The 23,239-nt window shown below is 43.7% G+C and overlaps 1 protein-coding gene across 1 annotated transcript; it reads left to right on the top strand.

The window, feature by feature from the left end:
• The first annotated feature begins 1,249 nt into the window (after positions 1–1,249).
• On the top strand, positions 1,250–23,224 carry btbd7 (BTB (POZ) domain containing 7). The gene is made up of 11 exons (XM_020084958.2): positions 1,250–1,587; positions 8,284–8,511; positions 10,853–11,995; positions 16,533–16,741; positions 17,240–17,315; positions 17,783–17,943; positions 18,056–18,199; positions 18,686–18,875; positions 18,996–19,174; positions 19,405–19,809; positions 19,943–23,224. The coding sequence occupies exons 2-11, from the start codon at positions 8,430–8,432 to the stop codon at positions 20,705–20,707; spliced, it is 3,354 nt and encodes a 1,117-aa protein (XP_019940517.2). The 5' UTR covers positions 1,250–1,587; positions 8,284–8,429; the 3' UTR covers positions 20,708–23,224.
• The last annotated feature ends 15 nt before the right edge of the window (positions 23,225–23,239 follow it).

Here is a 23,239-nt window from a genome sequence, read left to right as displayed (position 1 = left end):
GGTTTAATCTATTATTATACTGCAGGACAGTATGAGTATTGAGTTCATCATTTTAAAAGAAATAATAAATAAAACTGTTTTAAGGGGGAATAATATTTTTTATCAAACTATACACAACTTTCAATAATGCATCACCGCCCAATGTTTTCTGACTGGATGTGTGTCCTCTTCTACAAAACAGCTGATGTTCTCAAGCGGGAGGGGGGTGGGGGGTGGGGGGGTGCTGATAACATATCTTGACACGTACATACCCTCCACGTTGCCCACTGCCCCAGTCACATCGCTAGAGGGCGCTGGTAAATGTCTTATTGCACAAACCGCTGTGTTACTGACGGGCCTCCTGACCAGTCAGCGATGAGCTTGGGGAGCTCGTCAAGTTGGACAAAACACAGGAAGTAAAGCTATTTTGACCCAATTTAAAGGCGGGACAAAGACCTAGGGGTTTGAAAGTCATGTGCACGATTTTCATGTAGACCTGCAATTCATTCTAAAAATGGATTTTAATAACTGCACAAGCATCTACCTCCTAATTCCACAAATATCTGTCTGTCTGTATGTACGTTGAACGCATACCTTTAGAACTTTGAATGGTATGTGTAATGCACATGGATTATCTGTAATCATATGAAACAGGTGATTTTATTTTAGTTAATTTAGGGTGCCTTGAAAAACTGGTCAGGGACATCAGATGGAAATAATTTATTTATTAGTTTAGGTTTAGATTTATTTAGCACATGTCTACAAAATTACACAATAAAATGACAAATGATAATAATGTACATGATAATACCTAAATATATGATGTCACAATATTAGACAACACAATGTTGACATGCAGAGAATAATATGATTACCAGTGAAAGAAATAAACATAGAATAATAAAAACTAAATTAAAACAAAAAAGTATTAAGTATAAAAGTAAACACGTGGACGTGGAAATGTGTGCAGATTCATTCAAATGCACACCGAAGTGTAAGTATGATCTTATTGCATCTAACCAAAAGGTCGGTAGTTCGATCCCGGTTTTCCCAGATGCATTGTATGAATGTGTGTAAATGGTGAAAGTGTATTGTAAAGCGGTTTGAGACATCGCCACCATCAAACAAATCAACAAATGGGATGAAAACAACTTTTATCTCATGTTTTTATTTTATTGCGCAAGCGCCATGGATGCCCATTTGGGACTTTTACTCTGAAGGCTATAGCCGGATGCTCTGTGTTGACATGGCAGCTAGCTTATCGTGGGCATTTGGTTGGGATAGGCCATAACAACCACCCAGCGAGGCGTTGAGCTGCTCCGGGGAAGCACCGAACCAAACCGAGAGAGAAAAAACGCTTCTGGTTGACTTTCCTCTCGAGCCAAACGCTGAAAATCCTCCGTAAAGTCGACGCAAGCGCGGAAGCGGTCGCGTATTCCGGATCAAATGTGGACGTTGACGTCGATCCGTGCGTAATGAGCGGAGTTGGAAAAAGAAGGTGTTGAGCTGCATTTTTTTTTCTCTCTCTGCCGGGGACAACTTGGGTCTGAGTCCCGATCACACAGCGAGCAGACCCCGCGGAGGATCCACGAAGCCCCGCACTCTCTGGTAAATACACCCGGACACATCCACTCGCTTTCAACAGTTGCGTCGCCTCCAGCTTTGAGTGTGTTTGCGCGGAGGTGAAGTGGAGGCAGCCTGCCCCCCTTTAGCTTCTCCTCCGAGAGGATATGCTACTAATTACAGGGCTGCGCTGAATGCGACTCCCCTTTGCTCGGCGGTAGCGAAAAGATCTGGAAATTACTTCCCGTTTTCCTCCGCCGAGACCGACAACGAGCTGTTTCTCTGCCCGTACAAGCACTTTTAACCTGCGGTGGGTCCGCCGAGCTGCGGTAGTAGCCGTCCACCAGTAGCCCCGGAGAGCCAACAATAGCTCCGCGGTAACGGTAGGCTAACAAAGCCGCTGCCAGTGAGTGCTTTCTTTACGCGTTTGTTTCTTGTTTACGTCTGTTTCCTGTTTGTGAGAGCGGGTTGTTGGTGAAGCTGAGTGTGGATGTGTGTTTTCACTGAGTGGATCAGCCAACATGTTGCTGTTTATTGGGACTAATAGTTGTTGATAGGATATGCTATGGCAACAATACCCACTGTCATCCATTGCGAGATTGCATCCTACTCGTGAATTGAAGTCTTATTCATTTGTAGTTGTGCCTATAATATCCAGAATGAATAACATCCAGCATGAACAATATCCAGTAAAGATGATGCCCAGTATGAATTATATCCAGAAAAAATCATATCCAGTATGAACAATATCCAGCATAGATAAAGACCAGTGGATATATAGTATCCACTGTATATATATATATATATATATATATATATAGTATCAAGTATAAATTAAAATGTCAATTATTTATGAAAATGTGCCTGTATTATTTGGTAAGGCTAATTTAGAGGCATCCTTTCTTGTTCACAGGCTAGATTCCTATTTCCCCACATCACCCAAATTCTTTAAAATGTATAATACAACAACATCAAGGATTATTGCTGTATAATTTTAATCAGCAACCATACAACAAAGCCTCAATATACATCTATATATTTCTTATGCATTTTGCAAGTCCAGTGAGGAGGTGCCACACAATTGATCTACATCAGATTTGTGAAACATTCTTTTCCCATAGAGAGGAAATAACTTTTGACTGATATGACATTTCTATCTTGATAAAAATGTTGACGTAAGTTCTCGTAAAGTTGAAACTGCATTCGGTTAATGTGCCATCAGCAGGAGAGAGAGAGAGACGGAGAAATGGATCCATGACACACAATTATCCCCGAGTAGCTTTTATGCGTCAGTTACGCTCCATTTACTTTGGGTTGCATTAGGTTTAAGTAAGCAGTTTCTCTATTCTCTGTAATTTCAGGAGCAGAAATGAGTCTTTCCATTTGATCTTCTCACTGGTGTGTTAGGACCCTTCAAAGGGTCCCAGGATGCATCTGAAGGGTCACAAGATGATTAAAAGCATCCAAAAGGAGAGATAGAGAAGAGATATAACACACAATTGATCTTATCCAGATTTGTAAAGTGTTTGTAATTCTCTGCCCTTAAATATGATTTGATTGTTTTTTATCTTGATAAAAGTTTTGGCCAACCCTACACGCCATTAATATATTTTTATTTAGCTATGCCAAAGGGTTTCTCCAACAATTTATACCATGTTCGTTGATAGATCACCATCTGTTTAAGTATTGAGGAGCCATATGCACACTATGATAATCCTGTAGTAATCTCACTGAAATTCTGGTTGGACTCAGTATTGTGAACACCCTGTTTTCCTCTGGGAAAAAAACCAACCTGCATGTTTGTTTCCGTTTATTGCTCAGAAAAAGTTACATTCGTTGTGCTCAGCCGTGTTTGTGGGTCTCTATTTACCAGGTTAAGTACTTGTGTCAGTGCTGCAGGGCCTTTAAAATGACACGTAATTATTGGAGTTACATGCTCTGAAGTCCACGACTGGCATAAAAGGCTGCGAGCTTGCAAGTACTTGCCACAGAGCAACAGAATGAGCTGGACTTTGGCCTGAGTGCTGTTTACCCTGGCCAGCTGGATGGGGAACTCAACAAGGAGCATTGACAACTCATTTAAAATAACTCATTGTTTCCTGAGTTGCCATTCATTCTCTGGAGATTGACTGCCAGGCTGTGTTTGTGTAGTCGTGTGTGCGTGCATGCTTGTGTGTGTGCTTGTGCACTTAACGTTTCTTCATTATAAGGATGGCCCTGTTCAGTGTTGGCTTCCAAGCAGACCCTGAGAATGTCATTCATCCATTCAGTCTTTGTCGCTTTAGGTATAATAATGTTTTCTCTCAGATTTACAAAAGAAAAATCTATACTTACACTGTTTAAATAACATGTGTAATAACATCCACTGTTTTGTTTGTCTAGGATGGCCTCCAGAGCGAAAAAACATGTAATCTGCTGACAGCATAGCCAGTGAAATGTCAAATATGCAGCACTACAGTTCATATTGTTGGTTGACACAGGCTAATCCAGAGGCTGCCCACCATGAGTCATCACTGTGGGTACTTTTGTTTCCTCTGTCTGTCTCTGTCGTTTCGGTAGCTGTTTTCTAGCCTGTTCGGATTCCTGTAGTTTCCTGCAGCTCGTCTGTAATAAGTCCAATGGCCTGATTCACCATCATGCTGATTGACCTGGTTGTCAAAAACACTGCAGGGGTAAACAGCCGTCTCTGCCTCTAAACTCCCTCTCCGCAGCTATCATTTAGTATAATTTATGAGATTATTATTTTCATGGGAGTAATTTGGGCTTTTATTTTCACACCTGCAGTCCATTTTCCACTCGCACGTCTCGCTGTGGGATGTGTGCAGACACATCAATACCGTAGAGGTCACTGTGTTAGAAAGTTCTGGTTTCTGCTCACCGCTGCATTGCTTATTATGACCCTTTTAGAGCGCCCCTGATTGTATCAGATATCCAAAGAGTCAAACGGTCTATAATTACTGTCTGAAGCAGTATTTCTGTCCAGCTTGGTTCGCAAAACACATAATCACCACCTCTCCCTACAGATCGTTTAACAGATTTTGTGTCTTAGATATATGCTCCTAAATTTATAATAAACTGCAATTATAACATGGTATTCGTTGACATAATTTGTCTGAGTCCAGCAACTAACTTTAATGTTTCTTCTGGGATTAGTGCGACAAGACTACATGAGATCATAAAATGCCAGCACTAATAAAAAAGCTGTATATTTGAAAGCTTTGACACATAAAAAGCTTTTTGCACTTACAGTGTTATTTTACACAGACAAGTGTTAAGGGGATTCAAAACATTTCACTGTTTCTGCTGTGGCTGCTCTTTCATTCAGGCCTGACTGTGAAACCGTCGTGCTGATTGCTCGTCGTCATAAGATTAGGTCATTGAACCTAACATAGATAACTATCAGAAGGTGGCGATTTCATCATTTCACTCATAGCACTCACTGTAGGACCGGTGGAGTACACTGATGCTGGGCTGCCTTTTGTATTCATGAAATGTTACTCAACACCCAGAAATGCAAGAAATTTAAATTTCTCAATTATGTGCTACACTGCCCTGGTAATTCTTCACATGGCTTCTGATTGTTGGAAGTCTTGTCATGACATTCTGGCTTCATTACGTCTTTCACATCGAGTCAAAGAGTTGATTTTGTGCTTTACATTGGTTGAGCCCTGGTAGATTCAAGATCCAAGAGTTTATTGTCATATGCCCAACATTTATATTTAGCAGTCTCTGGCAATAAAATGCTTGAGTCTCAGTGTCAAAAATAAAACAGAACATAAAAAAAATGAAATAGAATATATAAAGTAACAATAACCTGTTGTATCATCATGTATCAGTGTTGAGGGGAATGATTTGTAAAAGTCTGCGCTGGAATAGTAAGAACATCCTCCTGATGATGAAATTTCAGGTTGCAGACCGGAAAGGAGACCCACATACGTACCTGCCTCCTCCCTGTTCTCTTGCCATGATGAGGAAAGCCACATGAATGATTTATTAAGTGCCCTCACTGTTATTTGAATAATACATCGGTCATGTGCTGGTGCCAAGCCTTTTTGTATGGTAATGTTCTGTGGGACGCTGGGGGTTTCTGTCCTTATTAAACCTCTGCAAGTGGCTAAAATAAATAAAACAAAAATAATCCTGACGTCTGAGGCAAGGTGGGCAGTTTGAAAGGGTGCGTATGTCTGTGTGTGAATGTGTGTGCAGAGAGAGAGGGAGAGAGAGAGAGAGAGAGAGAGAGATAGGTGGGGACAAGGAGTGTCTCCTGTCACCTCTCATTAGGGACGCATAGTCCAGCTTGCCCAGCGTCTGCCTTCCCCCGTCTGTGGCACTGCCCTCCTTTGCTCCCCGGCCGAACACAACTCAGCCGCACGGTGTTTCGGGGTCTAAACAGCAAAGACATGTCTTAATGTTCAGCATCAAAGAGATTGTGGCGAGAGATGCTTATGTGTATCAGGTCTCAGGGAAGTAGCTGTCCTAAATTATGCTTTTAGAATTCTGCACTGCAGCTGCAGTTAAATTTGGTGCACGCGTTTTAAATGAGTTGAAGCCGGCACGTTTTCCAATCTGGGAGTCAGCATATTGTTCAATTGATGTGTCGGTTGCTTTGTTTTATCCTGCCTCGGCTGTGCTCCTCCGAGGACCCCACCCCCCACCCCCCTTTGTAAACAAGACAGTATATATCTCAAGGGCTCCCTCCTCTCCTACATATTCAAATTCAATTTCTAATTTTGTCCTAACGCATTCCCTGTGAAGACAGGGCTTATTTAAAGCAGTCTAATGAAATAAAGATCAACTAACACTTTTATTGGGAGTGCTCCAGTGTGACTGCTTGGTGACTATTTTGTGTGCGTGGAGTAAAAGGCTGTGGTTTTCCACTGAACCCATGGGAGGCTGTGGAGTGCTGCTCTACAGGGGCAGGCACAATGATTTATTAGTATGGTTGGCAGGGAAAACTAGCGGGCTGAGATAAAACAGCCACCCCCCCATCACACTATTTCTGTGTCTGGTTTCACACAGAAGAAAGGAGAAATGTGGAAATATACATATGAAGTTCTGGAGCAATGAGTGTTACATTTCCAAGTCTCTTAATGATGTGTATAAAAGAATATATTTATGCAATGCCATCTATAAGTGCCATGGAAATGTGAGAAGCTGTCCCTCTAGTTCATAGATAATAGTTTTGATAGTTTTCTACTTGGTACAAATGAGTCCACTTTTTAATTAACATCCTGGTTGGTTGACGGTATGCTTAGTTAATGAGGTGCCCTGCATTCTGCTTGGTCAGAGAGTGTGACAGTAAAAGGGCAGAGCAGAAAACCTACTGGGAGCGCCTTGGCTGGTGTCACGGCTGGCAAGACGAGCGATAAAATGACCATATGGAGCTGTTTGTGGTTGCTCACCACTATTTCTCTATTTCTGTCTTGCAAATAGATTTTTCCGTCTTTGAGTTTTGTTATGCTCAACCAACCACATTAATTGACTGCAACCTAAATAATATTATAACATAGAATTTATATCACGTAAGGGCCGGGGTGTGCAACATGGAGTAAATCTGTATCAAGGCTTATGCTGGGTTCTATACTATTTGTTGATGAAGTAAATTTAAAACATGTAGGTCACTCTCACTGCACATATTTTGAGTCATTGGATAAGCAGATGTGTTACTAGTAGTATTAATAATGCCTCTGTTCTGTTCTAGTCTCTTTGTAAGACATTACAGTGCATGTGACTGTGAACCAGCATGCACAATATTACTGTCACTAAAACAGCAAAATGGAAAGTAACACATATTCATAAATTGTTAAAGGACACAATGACCAAAAATGAATATTGATGTTGTTATTGGGGAGTGAAGAAATTCTACCGATATGTTTTTTAATTGTAGTTATCACACCCTTATGACAAAGAAATGTAGTTGAGGCTTAATATTTTACAGTTAAAACATACATTTGATTATAACTCTAAGTAAAAAGAAAACACAAGTACAACCAAATAAATATAGCTTTAATTAAAAAAAAATATTTGATTTAAAGGTAATTCCACCATCATAGATGCTGATGTATCTGTGAAAGGCTCATATTGGCCAATATCAGTCTCTAATTAGTCTAATTAAAAGGGAAAGTCAGTGCTGTATGTATCCGTACTATGCAAGGTGACACATAATGTGAGACTGCATTGGAACATGGCAAATGAAAGCCATGTTTATAAGCACACAACCATCAAAGCTGCAACACAGTGCTCATATGAACTTGTATCTGTGCTGCACGGACAGAATAAAACTGCAGTTTGAGAAATGGCCTGGAGATGAATTTTAATCGTAATTTAATGAGAATGTAAAACTAAGCAGCTTGGCTTTAATTGATCCGCCCTTGCTCAATGAATTGTCACTAAAATTGCAGTGTAATTATACACTGCATAGACACACACACAAACACACACACTTACACTCTGCTGATAGTCAGACAGTCTCGTACACAAATCAACGCACATCAGCATCAGAATTGCTGAAATCCATGTGGCTGAAACTGTGTGATGTATAGTAATAGATGTCCTTCTCTGCAGCTTCCTTAACAATGATGCCTCTGGCCATTCGTTATCTTTGACAGAGTCCAAACTGTCCAAACTCATCAGGATTTCTAATCCCTGTGAGATGTTAGTCAGCAACATTAAAAATTAAATCAGTGTCAGGCTCAAACATCTCTCTTACGGTTCTTTCTCTTCTCTTATTCCTCCCTCCAGGCATGGCAGACTGGGCCCAGGGCTCTGAGGATGCTTCAGTGGATCCGTGCCTGACCCACAACTGAGGACTGACAGGAATACATCGTCTGGGCAGAATGACTCAGCAAGAGGGGGGACCCCCGAATAGCAAGTGAAGAGAAGTGAGGATGGGTGCAAATGGGTCCAGCTATCCACACTCATGCTCCCCACGCACAGGGGGGAACGCACAGGCACAGCAGACTTTTATAGGTAGGTACTCTTTCTGATAATCGCCGCCAGGTTAAAGGTCCAGTGTGTAAGATTTAGGTGAATCTATTGGCAGAAATTGAATACAAAATAAGCCTAGTGATGTTTTCAGTGTTTCATCTAAATCGCACAAATGGTTGTTTTCTTTACCTTAGAATGGACCCTTTATATTTAAATACTTTACGTCTACATCAGGAGCGGGTTCTCTTTACAGAGGCTGCCATGTTTTTACAGTAGCCCAGACTCGACAAACTGAACACCTTTTGAGTATTATGTCAACTGAAGGCTTCCATAGGTTCTCTTTCATTTTTGGAAGGGAAGTGTGATGTTCTGGGTATTCAGCTGCAATATGGAACAACACCACTAGATGTCACTAAATTCTACACTTTGAACCTTTAACAAGTGGTTTTTTTGTCTGCTTGTTTGTCTGTCTGTCTGTTAGTTAGCTGGATTACTCAAAAACTACTAGACGGAGTTCCATAAAACTTCAGGGAAAGACCCACTAAATTTTGGTGCGGATCTGAATCAGGGGTCAGATCCGGGGATTTTTGTTTGTTTGTCTGGGTGTGTGCAATTTGGTACCAATCAAAATCTGAATCTAGAGAGTTTAAATTAGGTTTTATTATGGGACTGCTGGGCTTTGGTGGAGGTGCCCGCTCTCAAAGTGCCTTTCTAGTCACATCTGTCAGTTAATACTGAAAAATCATTCTGTATTTTAAGATAGAATGTGATTAAAAAATCTCTGTGTTGAACGAATTGCCAGAAAACAATTTTCCCACTCTCTTCTAAAAGGAAATATTGAAACTTTGTCCTTAACCCAAATTGGCTCAATGCTACCATGATACAAACACATAATGGGGGTCTAGCATGGCTCTACTCACACTTCAGATTTGATTAACAGGTTTCCATTACAGATAATGCTGCGAGAGGTGAATACCTTTCATCCACGAGAGCTCTTGAACTGGCCCATTGACTGGTACAAATGACTCAGTTGTGTTTAAAAAGCAATGCATCCCCATTTCTCAGCTCTATGGATTTTATGAAGTGTTGTAAGGGGCAAATGTGCAACGAAACCTGTGTCCATCATGGGTGGATATATCCAAAATCACATCAAGTATTTGGTGTAGGGCGATTGTCAGACTTTCACTTTTCTGCTGCCTGGTGCAATGGCTACAGAGGCTCAGATTTTAACAGCATCGGGGCCTATGTCAGAAATACCACAACTAGAATAAATCTGTCTGAATCCTCACATCTTTCAGAGTACAAAAGACCTTTTTTAAACTTTTGATTCTTCCCCCTGTGGAGTGCAGCTGCTTTGGATGTTTTGTACTTGCGTGCGCTGAAATAAAAGTCTGACATATAAGATTCCGTGTTACTTCTACACATTCTATATGTATTGTGCTATACATAATTTATTAATTATATTTAAGTAGTGTTTTTGTTTGTTGGAGATTAGTCTCTCACTCTGTTGGGAAGCATGTTAGCATGTAAGTAGTGTTTCTGGTTTGCAGTCCCTAAATCTTTCCGTGCAGCCCCCAGTGCCAGAGGGTTTAGAGAACTGCTTCAAAGGTGGATTCAAATAAATCCGTCCTTAACAAAAACAACATTGTTAATTTCAGTTTCAAAGACTTGGGTCTGAGGGTTTTGTAGACTTCTACTGTAAAGTATCACTAAAGAAGCAAAATTATCTCCCTAGCCTTTTGACACCTCCGAGGTTTTCTCTGAGCTCTCTGGTTACTTGATTCAGCTGGCCCGGGCCACAGATGATTCTCAGTGTTAGAATAATTACTATTTGGGTCACACTGATGGATGCTGAGAGAAGGGCAGGCAGAGAGGATCTCCTTGGCAGCACCCCTTCTGACGTTTGAGTCCCATCTCTCAGGCCAAAGATAACTGTGTAATTGAGGGGACCCGACTATATGAATGGACTCGCATTCATTGAGAAGTGCAAAGCAGGACAAAGTCTTCTCTGAGCTAATTGGTTCTTAGTGATGTGAAACAAAACAAAACAAAAGGGGTTCTGTCTTGTTCTACTGTTCAACCAGATCCAGATGCAGATCCAGATCCAATGTGTTCCTGGCCTGACAGAGCTGGCCATACCACAGGGGGGGCAGAGACAGATAGTGTTTCTAGTCGTCTGGCCTCAAGAGTGAAATGGTGTCGGAGTTATGAAGTTTCATGTCTCATCAAAAGACTATTTTTAAAAAGTGAACAGGCATCATCAAAACAACCATAGTTTATCCATGAAGTAAATAGATTACATCCACTCTGTGTTAATATTATTGTGCTTTTATACACAAACTAAAACTCTTGTGACACTAACCCACATGTGTTTTCATTCCAGGGACCTCATCCTACTCTCAGCAGGGGTATGGCTGGGAGTCAAAGCTATACAGCCTGGAGCACGGCCATGAGCGGCCCGCAGACAGGAAGAAGAAGAGCCTCGGTCTAGCGACCCTTAAACGGAGGTTCATCAAACGGAGGAAGTCCAGCCGCTCTGCAGATCATGCACGGCAGATGCGAGAACTTTTGTCAGGATGGGACGTCCGTGACACAAACGCCCTGGTGGAGGAGTATGAGGGCACAGCGGCCCTAAAGGAACTGAGCTTCCAGGCCAGCCTGGCACGTGCCGAGGCTCCCAGCTTGCAGAGGAATCTCGCCGCCCTTTACCAGCACAAGTACTGCACAGATGTGGACCTCATCTTCCAAGGTACTTGCTTCCCAGCTCACCGGGCCATCCTGGCTGCCCGCTGCCCCTTTTTCAAGACTCTGCTTTCCTCCTCCCCTGGCTATGGAGCAGAGGTTCTCATGGATGTTGAGACTGCCGGCATCGATGTGCCTATGTTCTCTGCCCTGCTTCACTACTTGTACACTGGGGAGTTTGGAGTGGGCGGAGCAGAGGATACCAGGCTGCAGAATGTGGATGTACTGGTGCAGCTCAGTGAGGAGTTTGGTACGCCCAACTCATTAGAGGCAGATATGAAGGGCTTGTTCGACTACATGTGTTACTACGATGCTCTGCTCAGCTTCTCCTCAGACTCTGAGATGATAGAGAGCTGTAATGAGAGAGGCGCTGTGGCTGCAGTGCCAACAGTGGGCCCAGCATGCAGTGGGGGGCCCAGGACCCCAGACGAGGACCTTAGGGCACACAAGGCAATCCTCTCAGCACGTTCACCTTTCTTCAGAAACCTTTTGCAGAGACGCATCCGCACAGGAGAGGAAATGACAGAGCGCACATTGCAGACACCCACCCGCATAGTTCTGGATGAGTCCATCATCCCACGTAAATACGTGCAGGTTATTCTCCACTGCATGTACACAGATGTGGTGGAGCTCGGGTTGGTGCTACGGGGCAGTCCTTCAGCAAGCAGCCTTGGTGAGGTGCAGGCCCTGGTGTCCGGGGGCCGTGGGGCCAGCACGCGCACAGAGGAGGCGATGGAACTGTACCATATCGCTCTATTCCTGGAGTTCAGTATGCTGGCTCAAGGTAAGTCATAATCACACACATTTATAACATACAAACAAAAATTCACAGCACATGACAGGTTAAAAAAAGATGCTCTCTTCAGACATGGCGTGATCACAGCAACATAGTCGACACTTGTTTGTGAGTGTGGCTGAGCAATATAACTACTAATCTAAATCAAGACATGTTATCAGATTAACCTTACGGCCATAACTTTGATTTTTTTTTCATAAATGTATGTATTTCTTCTTAAATGCTCTGACCTCTGATATGTTTGTCCTTTTTAATGTCAGTTAATGACATGTTAATATGACTGGGCTGTTGGTAAAACATAACCTGAAGTCAACATAATGTAATGCTTTATAGAGCTTTTGTCATTTAATTAAAGTTGCGTTATTTGTAATTTAGGACATTAAGAGATTCATAATGTTTTGATACATTTGTTTTACTGTCCAGCTCCACTTTTGGAACATAATCCATTTCACAATTTAGTCGTGTTTGATTCCTTATTAAACTGTCAGTGCTGCTGTGGTCTCAGCAAGGACAAATCGCTTTAAAGCCTCAGTACGAGCAGTGGTAATGTAGTTAAATAGCCTTCAGTGTGAATTTCAAATTTAATTTGTCTGGCCTGTCATAATTATAGTGTCTGTTTCCACAGACTTGATAGTATGAGTAGAATTTCATAAGAACTCTCTGGATTTTTTGTGAATTAATACCTCACAACTGTATATGTATCTCACACTGCGTCATAATATTCTAACTTTTATTTCAAGGTACATTATGCACATGTTAGCATATAGTCCAGTGTTAAACAGCTTGGCTGCCTGTGATCTGTTGGCGCTGCGGCTGCCAGTAGCAGATTGTTACAGACCGGAGGGTTTGTCTGAGGCTCCAGTGGCAGACAGTGTACTGTCTCATACATGTAGTGCATCTGAGCTTGTGTCAACACCTCATCACTGGTCGTCTACATTGCCGCCCGTCTATCTTTACTCGGGTGACACTGGATTTTTGACTCACTGTTTCAGAATGACCCGAGTAAAATGCCAAAAGTTACATGAGCCACTCGTTTTGCCCCTCTCACCTCGTCCAGAGTGGCATATCTGATTTGCTGGCCAGTTTCCAACACAGCTAACAAAGCTCCACTTATATCAGAACAATCTTTGCCATGCTTGAATCAGCCTATTTCAAATCCAAACAAAAAGTGTTTTGACCTTTGTGTCTTCACTGTGCATCAAGATTGTGTGACTAAGATCCTATAACCATCTTCAATTTCATTCAACCACAATGAGGGGAATTGTGAAATGGTGATACGAGATGCATTTAATCATGCGGGCCTATCATTTCACTGCCTCATGCTGTGTAATGGAATCAAAACAGTGTAATTTTCATCTTTAACACCAAGTCCCAATATTATTAAACACTGAAAAGGTCTTGTTGTGTGTGAAATCACTCGAGTGAAGCCTTTTCACAGTAAAAGCCCTCCAGTGATATCTCCTTTTATCAGATTTTCTTTGGCTGAAAGGCTTTTATTGTGAAGCAGCTGCAGACACACATGATTCATGCTCTGCTGGTGCTTTGATTTATGCATTTTGTTTTGAATTTACTACACGTGTGTAGGTTCATCACTAAGCAGCAGATACTACAGACCTGCACAAAGAGTGTGTGCTACAATTTGGATGACAAATTTAGTATATTTTGCAATCTCAGTGGGTGTGGTTGTGTGAATATTTGAGCTTGAAGATGACCACAACATGTATGCTGTCCAAAAAAAATAAAAGTAAAAAAACAAAAAAACACATTTTAGGACATAATGCACTTGACAGTAGAAAATATGCCGGTATCATGTTTTTGAAGCACAGGATTAATTCTGGGCAGCTGCTGAACTGCTGCATTGACGAAAGAGCCATGACTCAAATCATTATAAGACCTGTGCACTGATCTGAGTAGCACCGCACACTAACACAGTGCACACAGCTGGACAGACACCACCTCCCGCCCCCAAGCAGCAGTGTCACTCTCGGGGTCAGTCTGGCAGCTTAAGCCTGCAAGAAAGCAAATAGTGTCATCTCCACACACCATCACCTCCTCTTCCCTCCCATCCCCCCTTTCAACAATCCCCTACTGCAGGATATTTTTATCCCCTCTCCTCCCACTGTGTTGCTCGGCTCTAAACAGTTCCCATGAAACCTCAATGTGGAATGTGGCGAGATGGTTGAGGTTGACCCGGTGTCATTTTATCCAAGTCCCCTCTCTTTGTCTGTTGCTGCAATGTCCTGTTATTACTGTGTTTGAGCTCTCTCTTCCACTCTTATGTTTTATTTTAATTGTGAAGCCTGCACACTCCAAATTAAAAAAAAAACTGCCATCTGTCGCTTGATTGTGAAACAAGAATTATGTCAAAGTCCATCTCACCACTGGGGACTTTCAGTAGCAGCCACGTCTCTTCAGGAGGCAGCAGAGAGGTTGATGTCAGGGGTTTCATGAGGAGAGAGCCCTCTCATCTGTCACCCTGTCCTCCTTCTCGCGTGCTCCTCGACTGTTGCCCTCTGGCTGTGTGAAGTTCTGGCCTGTGGAGGTTTTTGCAGAGCGGTTAAGCTCTCTGTCATTCTTCCTTATTAATTCTCAATAAGTGTATCCCTTTATGACTCCATCTCACTCAAATGGCAACCAATATTAAAAGCCTTATTAATTATTCAAGTGCATCACCGAAATGATTGCCAGTTGGTGTGTTTTCAGTCTGTGTGTGTTGTTGCACCGTCTCTCCCTCCATGCTCCCTCACTGACCATTGCTTTCAGTGCCCTGTCATGTGTGTTGACTGAAGGCTCAGTCCTTGAGCGATCATCAGACACGATTTACATCCACAGGCTTGTTTACAGGCTACTGACGGCAGTTAATGTTTTAAGCAAGGAGCTCCAAATAATAACGACAAGATAAAATGCAAACGTCCTTTAAAGTTAGACTTGTGTAGCGCTGGCTGTTGCTGTTCCCGCTGTTGTGTTGATATTCTAGTCAGTCTGCTACGCTCCAGTGAATGCGGTGTGCCACCCGTGGAGAGAAGTAGAGGCGAGTTAGTATTAGATATGATGCTGATCGTAATCTCTACCTCATAATAAAAGTGCTGCATTTTAAAACTGGCTGTCGCTGTGAATTCTAATGGGCTAACACAAAGCTGAGCCGTTTGCTTTTCTTCACTACTGGTCCCAAGTGGGGAATTGTTCGCCTTTTGTGCATGTGTGCCTGCCTGCGTGTCTGCTTTTTTAAGGAGAGGGTAAAGACGCAAAGGTAAAAGACTGAAACAAGCTAAAGCACTTTCTAGAAGACAAGACATCACAGGGATGGAGTGGTGGAGATGGAGGCTCATATGTTGAGAATTCATTCCCTCTTCCAGTCTGTTTCCAGCAGATTAAAAAAAGGCAAAGTGCCTGGGTCCACAATTCAACTTCATCCGTCTCCTTAATGATGCAGGATTTCCAGCCCTCATTTAAAACACTGCGGGCGTCTGCTTTGCATTTTTCAGACTTGCCATTACAGCAAAAGACACCCAAGAGTGCACGCACCAATGCATATATGTGATTGTGCATTCACATCAATGCTTACATGTGTTTTTTCATCTTAAAGAACATTTGAGTTGAGCTCAAACAGATATGGAGCCTCATTCTCAAAAGCAAAAGCATCGCTGGAGTCATCACTCTTAAGTGTGGTGTCCAATTTCCCCAAGCATATGTTCAAAGTGGTGGTTTGGGGGGTGGAACGGCAGCTCAGATCTTTTAGTTTAAGATAAGAGTTTCCCTGAGGAGTGTTGCCACGGGCCCAACCAAGAGCTGATGGACAGGGTGGCCTGGAATGAGGAAGTTGGCAAGCTTGTATTTCGTTTCAGAGCAGCTCTGGCCAGACGTCAGTCAGTCTGGCTTTATCTCCACGGATGGCCATTTTGTATTAAACATCATTGATCAGACAAAGACAAAGAATAAAAGCCATTTGACGCTCTGGCTTGTCGGGAATTGAATTAACCAAACCATTCAGATGTTCATTTGAGTGGAATAGAAGCAGGTACACAATGCCCTGAGCTTTCTGTGGCTTCGCATTGCAATTTTGATTTATGCACACGTGTGTACATAGTTTCAGAGTGTGCGTGCTTGTGCAGCGGCAGCACATGTCCCCAGGCTGTTGTGTTAACGTATCAAGGTTAAGAGGAGGCAGCTTGAGACTCAAACACATCAAGGTATCAAAGGCATTTCTGCGAGTTGGTGTGTTACAGAGTTAAACCGCTGCCTGCTGTTCTGGTATGTGCTCTGATTTAGGAAATGCAGCAGGGAGGATGTGGAGCTACAGGAGTCTCTGGGTCAGTGAATACAAGTCAAAACTACTGATGGTCTGCCAGTGGCTGAAGGATCGCCTCTTGTACTCCAATATTTGTTGTGTTGAATCAATGTCAACTGTTTGTTTTTCAGGCTTTACCATCTTTTGAACATTATGATACATTAATGCCTATAAACATATTTGATTAAATATTAGGGTTCATGTTTATTTATTTTTCTATGTCATTGGCTCTCCCAGGCTGCGAGGACATCGTTGTGGAAAGCTTGTCCCTGGACTCGCTCGTCCCCATCCTAAAGTGGAGCTCCCAGCCATACGGCTCTAAGTGGGTCCACAGACAGGCCATGCACTTCCTCTGTGAAGAGTTCAGTCAGGTTGTCTCTTCGGATGTTCTCTACGAGCTGAGTAAAGAGCACCTTCTCAGCGCAATTCAGTCAGACTACCTGCAGGTAAGGAAACACAACATCACCCGTCAGTCGGCTGTCCCCCTGTTATATTTAATTAAATTTTTCTGGTGTGAAGTTTCAGTAATAGGTGTCTAACTTGTTCACAATGATTGCTTGGTAAAAATACAGTCAACACATACACTCACAGATGAACTCACTAGCACACATGCACACTAAGGGTCTCCAGAGTTGAGCTAACACCGTACCCTGGAGGGAAATGCCTTCAAAGCCACAGCCCTAATCAAAGCTGCGCTGTCATCTGCTCTGCCAAACTACTTGGACATCAGACCAGATGGTTGAGGGGAAGTGTTGTAATCCAACTACTCAAATAAACCAACTAGGCCGGAGCTACGCACCAACACAAGCCTGAACATGTTGTATTTTCACTGTAGCCTCATTTAACAGCTTCCTAGTTTTGTTCTCGACAATATCTAACCTTGTCCTATTTCTCACTCTCTGTCCGTCCGTCTCTCTTTCTCTTTACCTTGCTCTCATTCACAGGCGAGCGAACAGGACATTCTCAAGTATGTTGTTAAGTGGGGCGAGCAGCAGCTTATTAAGAGGATGGCAGACAGGGGTAAGATAATACACTCTATAATTACCCTCTGAGCAGCCCCCCTAATAGCTCTGAGGAAATTACCCACTCACCAGAGCCTCCAAAATACTCTTAAAAGCATCTCAAAAAAGGAGCCAAACTTCTCCCTTCAAAGGAGGTCAGCAGAAGTGGCTGCATACTGATAGTACATGACTTTGTGATGTGACCTAGAAAGTGGTTTTCTTATTTGGGTTTATGGTTATGGTTAGTCATCATAGTCATCATATTATTTGATATGTTAAGCGCCGGCCACCTGCTTTAGAAAGCTGAAAAAGCAGGAAATACAGTATACAGCAATAATTCACTAAATTGAACCTCCATGAACCAAAAATAGCCAGCAGGTTGAGTTAAAAGGAATTAAAAGCATAATCATGGTTACATAAATAGTCACGGTCATATGCATTACATTAAAAAGCTGCTAATGGCTCTTCCTGTCCTCATTTATGCAGAGCCCAACCTGTTGAGCGGCACAGCTCACAGCGTAAACAAGAGGGGAGTGAAGAGAAGAGACCTGGATGTGGAGGAGCTTAGAGAGATCCTGTCTCCCCTCCTGCCCTTCATCCGAACTGAGCACATCTTACCTCCCAACAGTGACGTCCTCGTTGACGCGGTCAGTGCTCCTTTTTTCCCCCCCTTTTTTTTTTTCAGCTGCAGTGTGCACCTTCGTCATTGTGACCTTTCTTAAACAGAGCATTGATCATCATTCTCCATCCTGTTCACAGCTTAAAAGGGGTTTGATAAGCACCCCTCCCTCCGACATGCTGCCCACAGCCGAGGGGGGGAAAGCCAATGCCTGGTTACGGCAGAAGAACGCAGGCATCTATGTGCGTCCCCGACTTTTCTCTCCTTACGTAGAGGAGGCGAAGGTAAGGCTCAGTCGCACGTGATTAATGCAGCTTCCAGACAATGCAGAAACTAGAGGATTATTTTTTTGGCCCGCATAGCTACCACCAAGAGAAAAGAGGAGGAAGAGGACAGACTGATTGTTAATAGCCTTTGGAAAATTTGTGGACCTGTTCTCAGCTCACACATGCTGAAAACCAGCCATACTGCTGCTGCTATACATACATTTTTACCATAGTTGGCTCTATCATTTTCACTGAGATTAATTTTGTAAATTTGCACACTTTACTTTTAACTTATAGGCCTCTGGGCCATGAATATTTATGAAAACATACACAACCAGACAGTCATTACTAGATTAAGTGTCAATCAAGTGGAACTAATTTGCAAAACCTCTCCATGTCCTTCAGTTGCACATAAGATATTAATTTATTATTAATTATATTTTATATTATTATATTTAAAAGAATTTGGGTCTCACTTCTCCTCTCCTGTCTTTCTGTCCTCAGTCTGTGCTTGATGAAATGATGGTGGAACAGACGGACCTGGTGCGCTTGCGACTCGTGCGCATGTCCAACGTCCCAGACACGCTCTACATGGTCAACAATGCCGTGCCTCAGTGCTGTCACATGATCAACCACCAGCAAATGGCAGGGAATTCATCAAGTGCTCCGTCGGTCGTGGCCAATGAAATTCCAGGTAAGTGAAGTGTTCAGGTGTGACCAGAGGGTGAACATTATGAAATTCAGATTTTCCGAGTGGCCCAGAATAATGTCAGAATAATCAAATGACTGTGTTTGTATCGGTTGTGTCTTTCAGTGCCTCAGCTGCCAGTGGTGAAAGAGATGATTCGGAGGCTGCAGGAACTGAGACACACGGAGCAGGTCCAGAGAGCGTACGCCCTCAACTGTGGTGAAGGAGCCACTGTCAGCTATGAGCTGCAGCTGCGGGTGCTGAGGGAGTTTGGTCTGGCAGACGGAGCCACTGAGTTACTGCAGGTCAGCAGAAAGCAAAGAGATTTGTCTCCACCGGGGGTTAGAAGGGTTAGAGGCGGGAGAGAGATTGTCTGTGCTGATGGTGAGACTGAGGACATTGACAGACCTCAGGAATACAGCATACACACACACTGGCCTGTAACAATCTCAGACAGACATGTTGTGTTTTCTTTTCCCAGCACCATAATGGATAAAGATCTCATAAGCTCCTGTTTTGTTTTTTGTTTCTTCAGAACCCCTACAAGTTCTTCCCTGATGAACGGTTTGGAGATGAGAGTCCAATTCTGGCTCTGCGCCAGGTGGGTCGTTGTCGGGTAAACAGCAGCCCAGCCATGGATAGCATGTTCACAGAACTGGAAGGGATGGCTGGCTTCCACCCACCCCTACCTCCTCCACCTCCCCCATACCACCCCCCTGCCACACCCAGCCATGCTCAGCTCAAGGGTGCTTGGCGACCTCGCGTGCCCATGCCAACCCCAACCCGTTCCTTCTCCTATCCCTGCAACCGCACCCTGATCCAGCGCCATGCAGCCGGCAAGCATGGCAGCTCAGAGTACCCCTCTGTGCCCAGGCCCCAGCCCCCAGACTGCACCAACCCACAGGCCATGGGTCGAGCTTTGCTTTCAGACCAGCAAGCGGTGAGTGTGGGTGCTACTTCCGAGTGTCCTCGTGTCGTTTTTGTTTATTCAAATGCAGCATTATGGCTTTTATTCTGGATCATCAGCAGCACAGTTGTCAGGTAACACCACATTTGTATTTGTTCTGTTGCAGATGAGCATGGAGCCGGTTATGAGGGAGTTCATGCCTGACATAGCACTGGGTGTCTCCGTCATGTCCCTGAGGGAGCAGCACATTGTAGAGATGGACAGAGATGGCCCTCACAGCCCCATGGGCCCCTCAGGCCATCATCTGCCGCATGGGCCCTGCCCCTCTGTCCGCCTCAGCCACGGCCATGGTCCTGGACATGGCCACTCCTGCAAGAGACATGCTCCTGAACCCAAGCTGGAGGCTCAAGCCGAGTTCCCTGACCTGTATGACTTTTCCTGCCGACCTGCAACCCCAACCTCCACTCACCCTCTGCCCTCCTTTGCAGGGCCAGACCTCTACAGCCACAGCTGCACCCCCTCCAGCTCCTATCCACCTCCTTACATTTCTGACTCTCAGCCCCAGGGCCACATGCAAGGACGTTCTGCACCTGACCCACTTCGACTGGATGTCCTCAGTATGACCTCTCAGAGACATGATGGAGTCCTTGCCAGTCCCTCTGGGGCCCAGCCCAGGATGGGACATATTCCAAGGGGGCGATCAAATGAGACAGACCTGACTCATGGTTTAGGTCATTTACGATCCCCCAGTGGAAACATGGACAGCTATGATGAGAGGCACATAGGACCTAGAGATGCCCCGGAAGAGATGGTTCTCGCTGGAGAATCATCGGGTCCCCAGCCTCACAGGAACAGTGTAACCGAGGAGATCGCCAGAGACCGCAGGTCACCCAGCAAGCCTGACTACCCTTATAAGAAATCTGCACTTTAACCCCAGTGGAGGGCCAGGGGTTGAGTTGAGAAAAGGGAAAAAGTGATGAGTGGCTGTCCATCACAGTGGACAGCAAAGCACTAAGCGTGTGCCTGCGTATATAGTATGTGTGTGTGTTTGACAGGAGCAGGGAAAAGGTGTGGTCGATGGTTGCTATTTATAGGATCCGTACTTTTGTCCTACCTCTTTCACACTGTGCCATCCATCACACAGTCAGAGTATGGAAAGAGCAAGAGCTGTAGGTTAACTGTCGATGCTTGTGAATGATCTCTGTGAACCTGCTGGGTTAGAGGATGACTCAGACTCTGCTGGGATGAGTTTGATTGTAAAGAAAGTTTGGCTCTGTGCTGTGTGAATCCTGCATGAGGTCACAACACTAGTTGTAGCTCAGTTATGAACCAATGGTTGAACAAAGACTGCATTCATTAGCTCGGCTGTCTCTCTATTATTTTCAGGATTGAATGGGCCTGGTTTAGAATCTCAATTTAGAGTCTGGGACAAGAGTATTGTGATAAAATGATATGTAAATATGTCTGGCTTTGCTCGTTCCTCCCATGACTTGTATTTCCACTTCTTCCTGTAGCATGCCTTCAGCAACCCACCTGACTAGTTTTCCCCTTCTGACTACGTTTCTGCAGTGCTGATGGGTAATGGGCCAGGGCTTGGTCACACAAAGCAGGAATTGGATCCGACAGGAAGTAGGTCATCAGAGCTCGTCATTCTCCAGTAACCCAGTCTGATAATTATGTCAGGCTTCAGCTATCACAGTCTCTCAGTGTCTAGCTTAGAGGCAGAAGCCTGGTGGGGTTTTTTTGTTCAGAGGAGGGAGGGGGTCAGGAGGATCACAGACTGGTTCATTACCAGGATACAGTTGAAAATATAGGGGTGCCATGGCAACTGACGTACAATGATCAAACGGCGTGCAGGGGGATTTGTCGGTTTTGCAGCTGGAGCAGGTGTTTGTGCGTGTGAGTGTGTGTGTGTTTGCGCAAGGATAACTTTGATACACACAGGTGTTTAGACAATCTCAGTACTGTACACCCCCGTCTTTAGTCAGGTCTGTTTGTACATATCAGAGGGTCTGAGATGATTAACCAGTCTTTAGCACAGAGTGGTGGTCAGTGTGATAGAGCTCCCTCCAGTATGAAAAAAATCCAATCTAAAGCCTTAACCAGTGCTTGGAAGAGTCCGTTTTTAGCTCCTTATTCAATTAAGTATGATGTCATATATCGCAAACCCCTGTTAACAGCTTATTTGACTGTTCTGCTCACTGTGGACGCGTTCACCGCAAAGATCTGGGTGGCAGAGGTGGAGTTCACTCGACCTTCAATGCTAAACCCATGGATACACATCAGGCCTCTGTCTCACCACCTCATGGGAGATCGTGGAGCAGCACAGTCAGCGTTGATACTGTTAAAGAGCTGCAGCAGCTGTAGCTCCACCACCCTGCAAGTAAACACATAAAAGCCTGTTACAGCCAGCAGCTGGCACACAACCTCACATACGCGCATCGTTGCACTGTAAGAGCCACCTGTTTTATTAGCTGAAGGGAAAAGGAACAAATGAATTTCGAACAAAAGGAATCTTACGTTGAAGAAAAGTTGGCGATTGCAGGCTCATATCTCCAATGGAAATTGTATATAATGAACTGAGTTCCACATGTTCCGATGGATTTTTTTAATGGTTTCTATCACATTTTAGTGGTCTTTGAAGGTTTGTGTTTTTACTGTAGTGGACAACACTGTGTACTTTTGTCTTTTCGTCATGAAATCTCACTAAGAATGTGTGGTATAAAACAAAAAGATTGTGTCTCTGAATCTATTTCGTTCTTAAATGTTCCGCATCTAGAGCAGTCTGTTCAATATCGTAGTTGGTGTGGATTCCCATGTTTTGTAGAGATGTTTTTTTTTCCCCACTTTTCCTCGACTTTAAAAGTAACAGGAATATGTTGAGGATCTGAGGATATTAGCTCCCTGCTTAGCAGTAATGAAGTTGCCAAGCAGAAAAATAACTTTTCCGTCTAGGTTGCTTCATGGGGAAAAAATGCAAAACTCCAGATTCCTCCCCATGTTCATGTTGGGTAGTTGTTTTATTTTCCAGGACAATGTTCCGTTGGATAAAAGTCCTTGTTTTGCTCTTTGCTGTAGAAAAGTCAGTGCCTTCCCCCGCCTGTGGCTGGGCTTTTATTGGAGAAGTGACTTTGATGTCTATGCAAGCTCTTTTCTACCAGCTAACCAGCCTGCATCAAATAGTTCTTTGAAAACTCATGTAGCTCGTTTTGTGTACAGTGTTATCTAGCGCCTTTTTTTTGGAAACTGAACCATCTTTATTGTGTGACTGCTTGTGTTTGAATTCTAACAGGTACACTGTACTTGTATGGTTATCATAGAAAACATGTTTGTAGATTGATATTAAGTTGCATTTAGTTTCACTGAATCTATTTTTCTACTGTCGCCTCAAAAGGTGCATAACAGTGGTCAACTTGGGCATCCTCAAAATAAACTGGTTTGATATTAAGGAATTCACTTGATC

The sequence above is a fragment of the Paralichthys olivaceus genome, chromosome 12 (genome assembly GCF_024713975.1).
Source record: "Paralichthys olivaceus isolate ysfri-2021 chromosome 12, ASM2471397v2, whole genome shotgun sequence".
In the NCBI taxonomy this organism is placed as follows: Eukaryota; Metazoa; Chordata; class Actinopteri; order Pleuronectiformes; family Paralichthyidae; genus Paralichthys; species Paralichthys olivaceus.
Note: the sequence above shows the minus strand (reverse complement) of the source record. Positions and strands in the feature narration are given on the sequence as shown.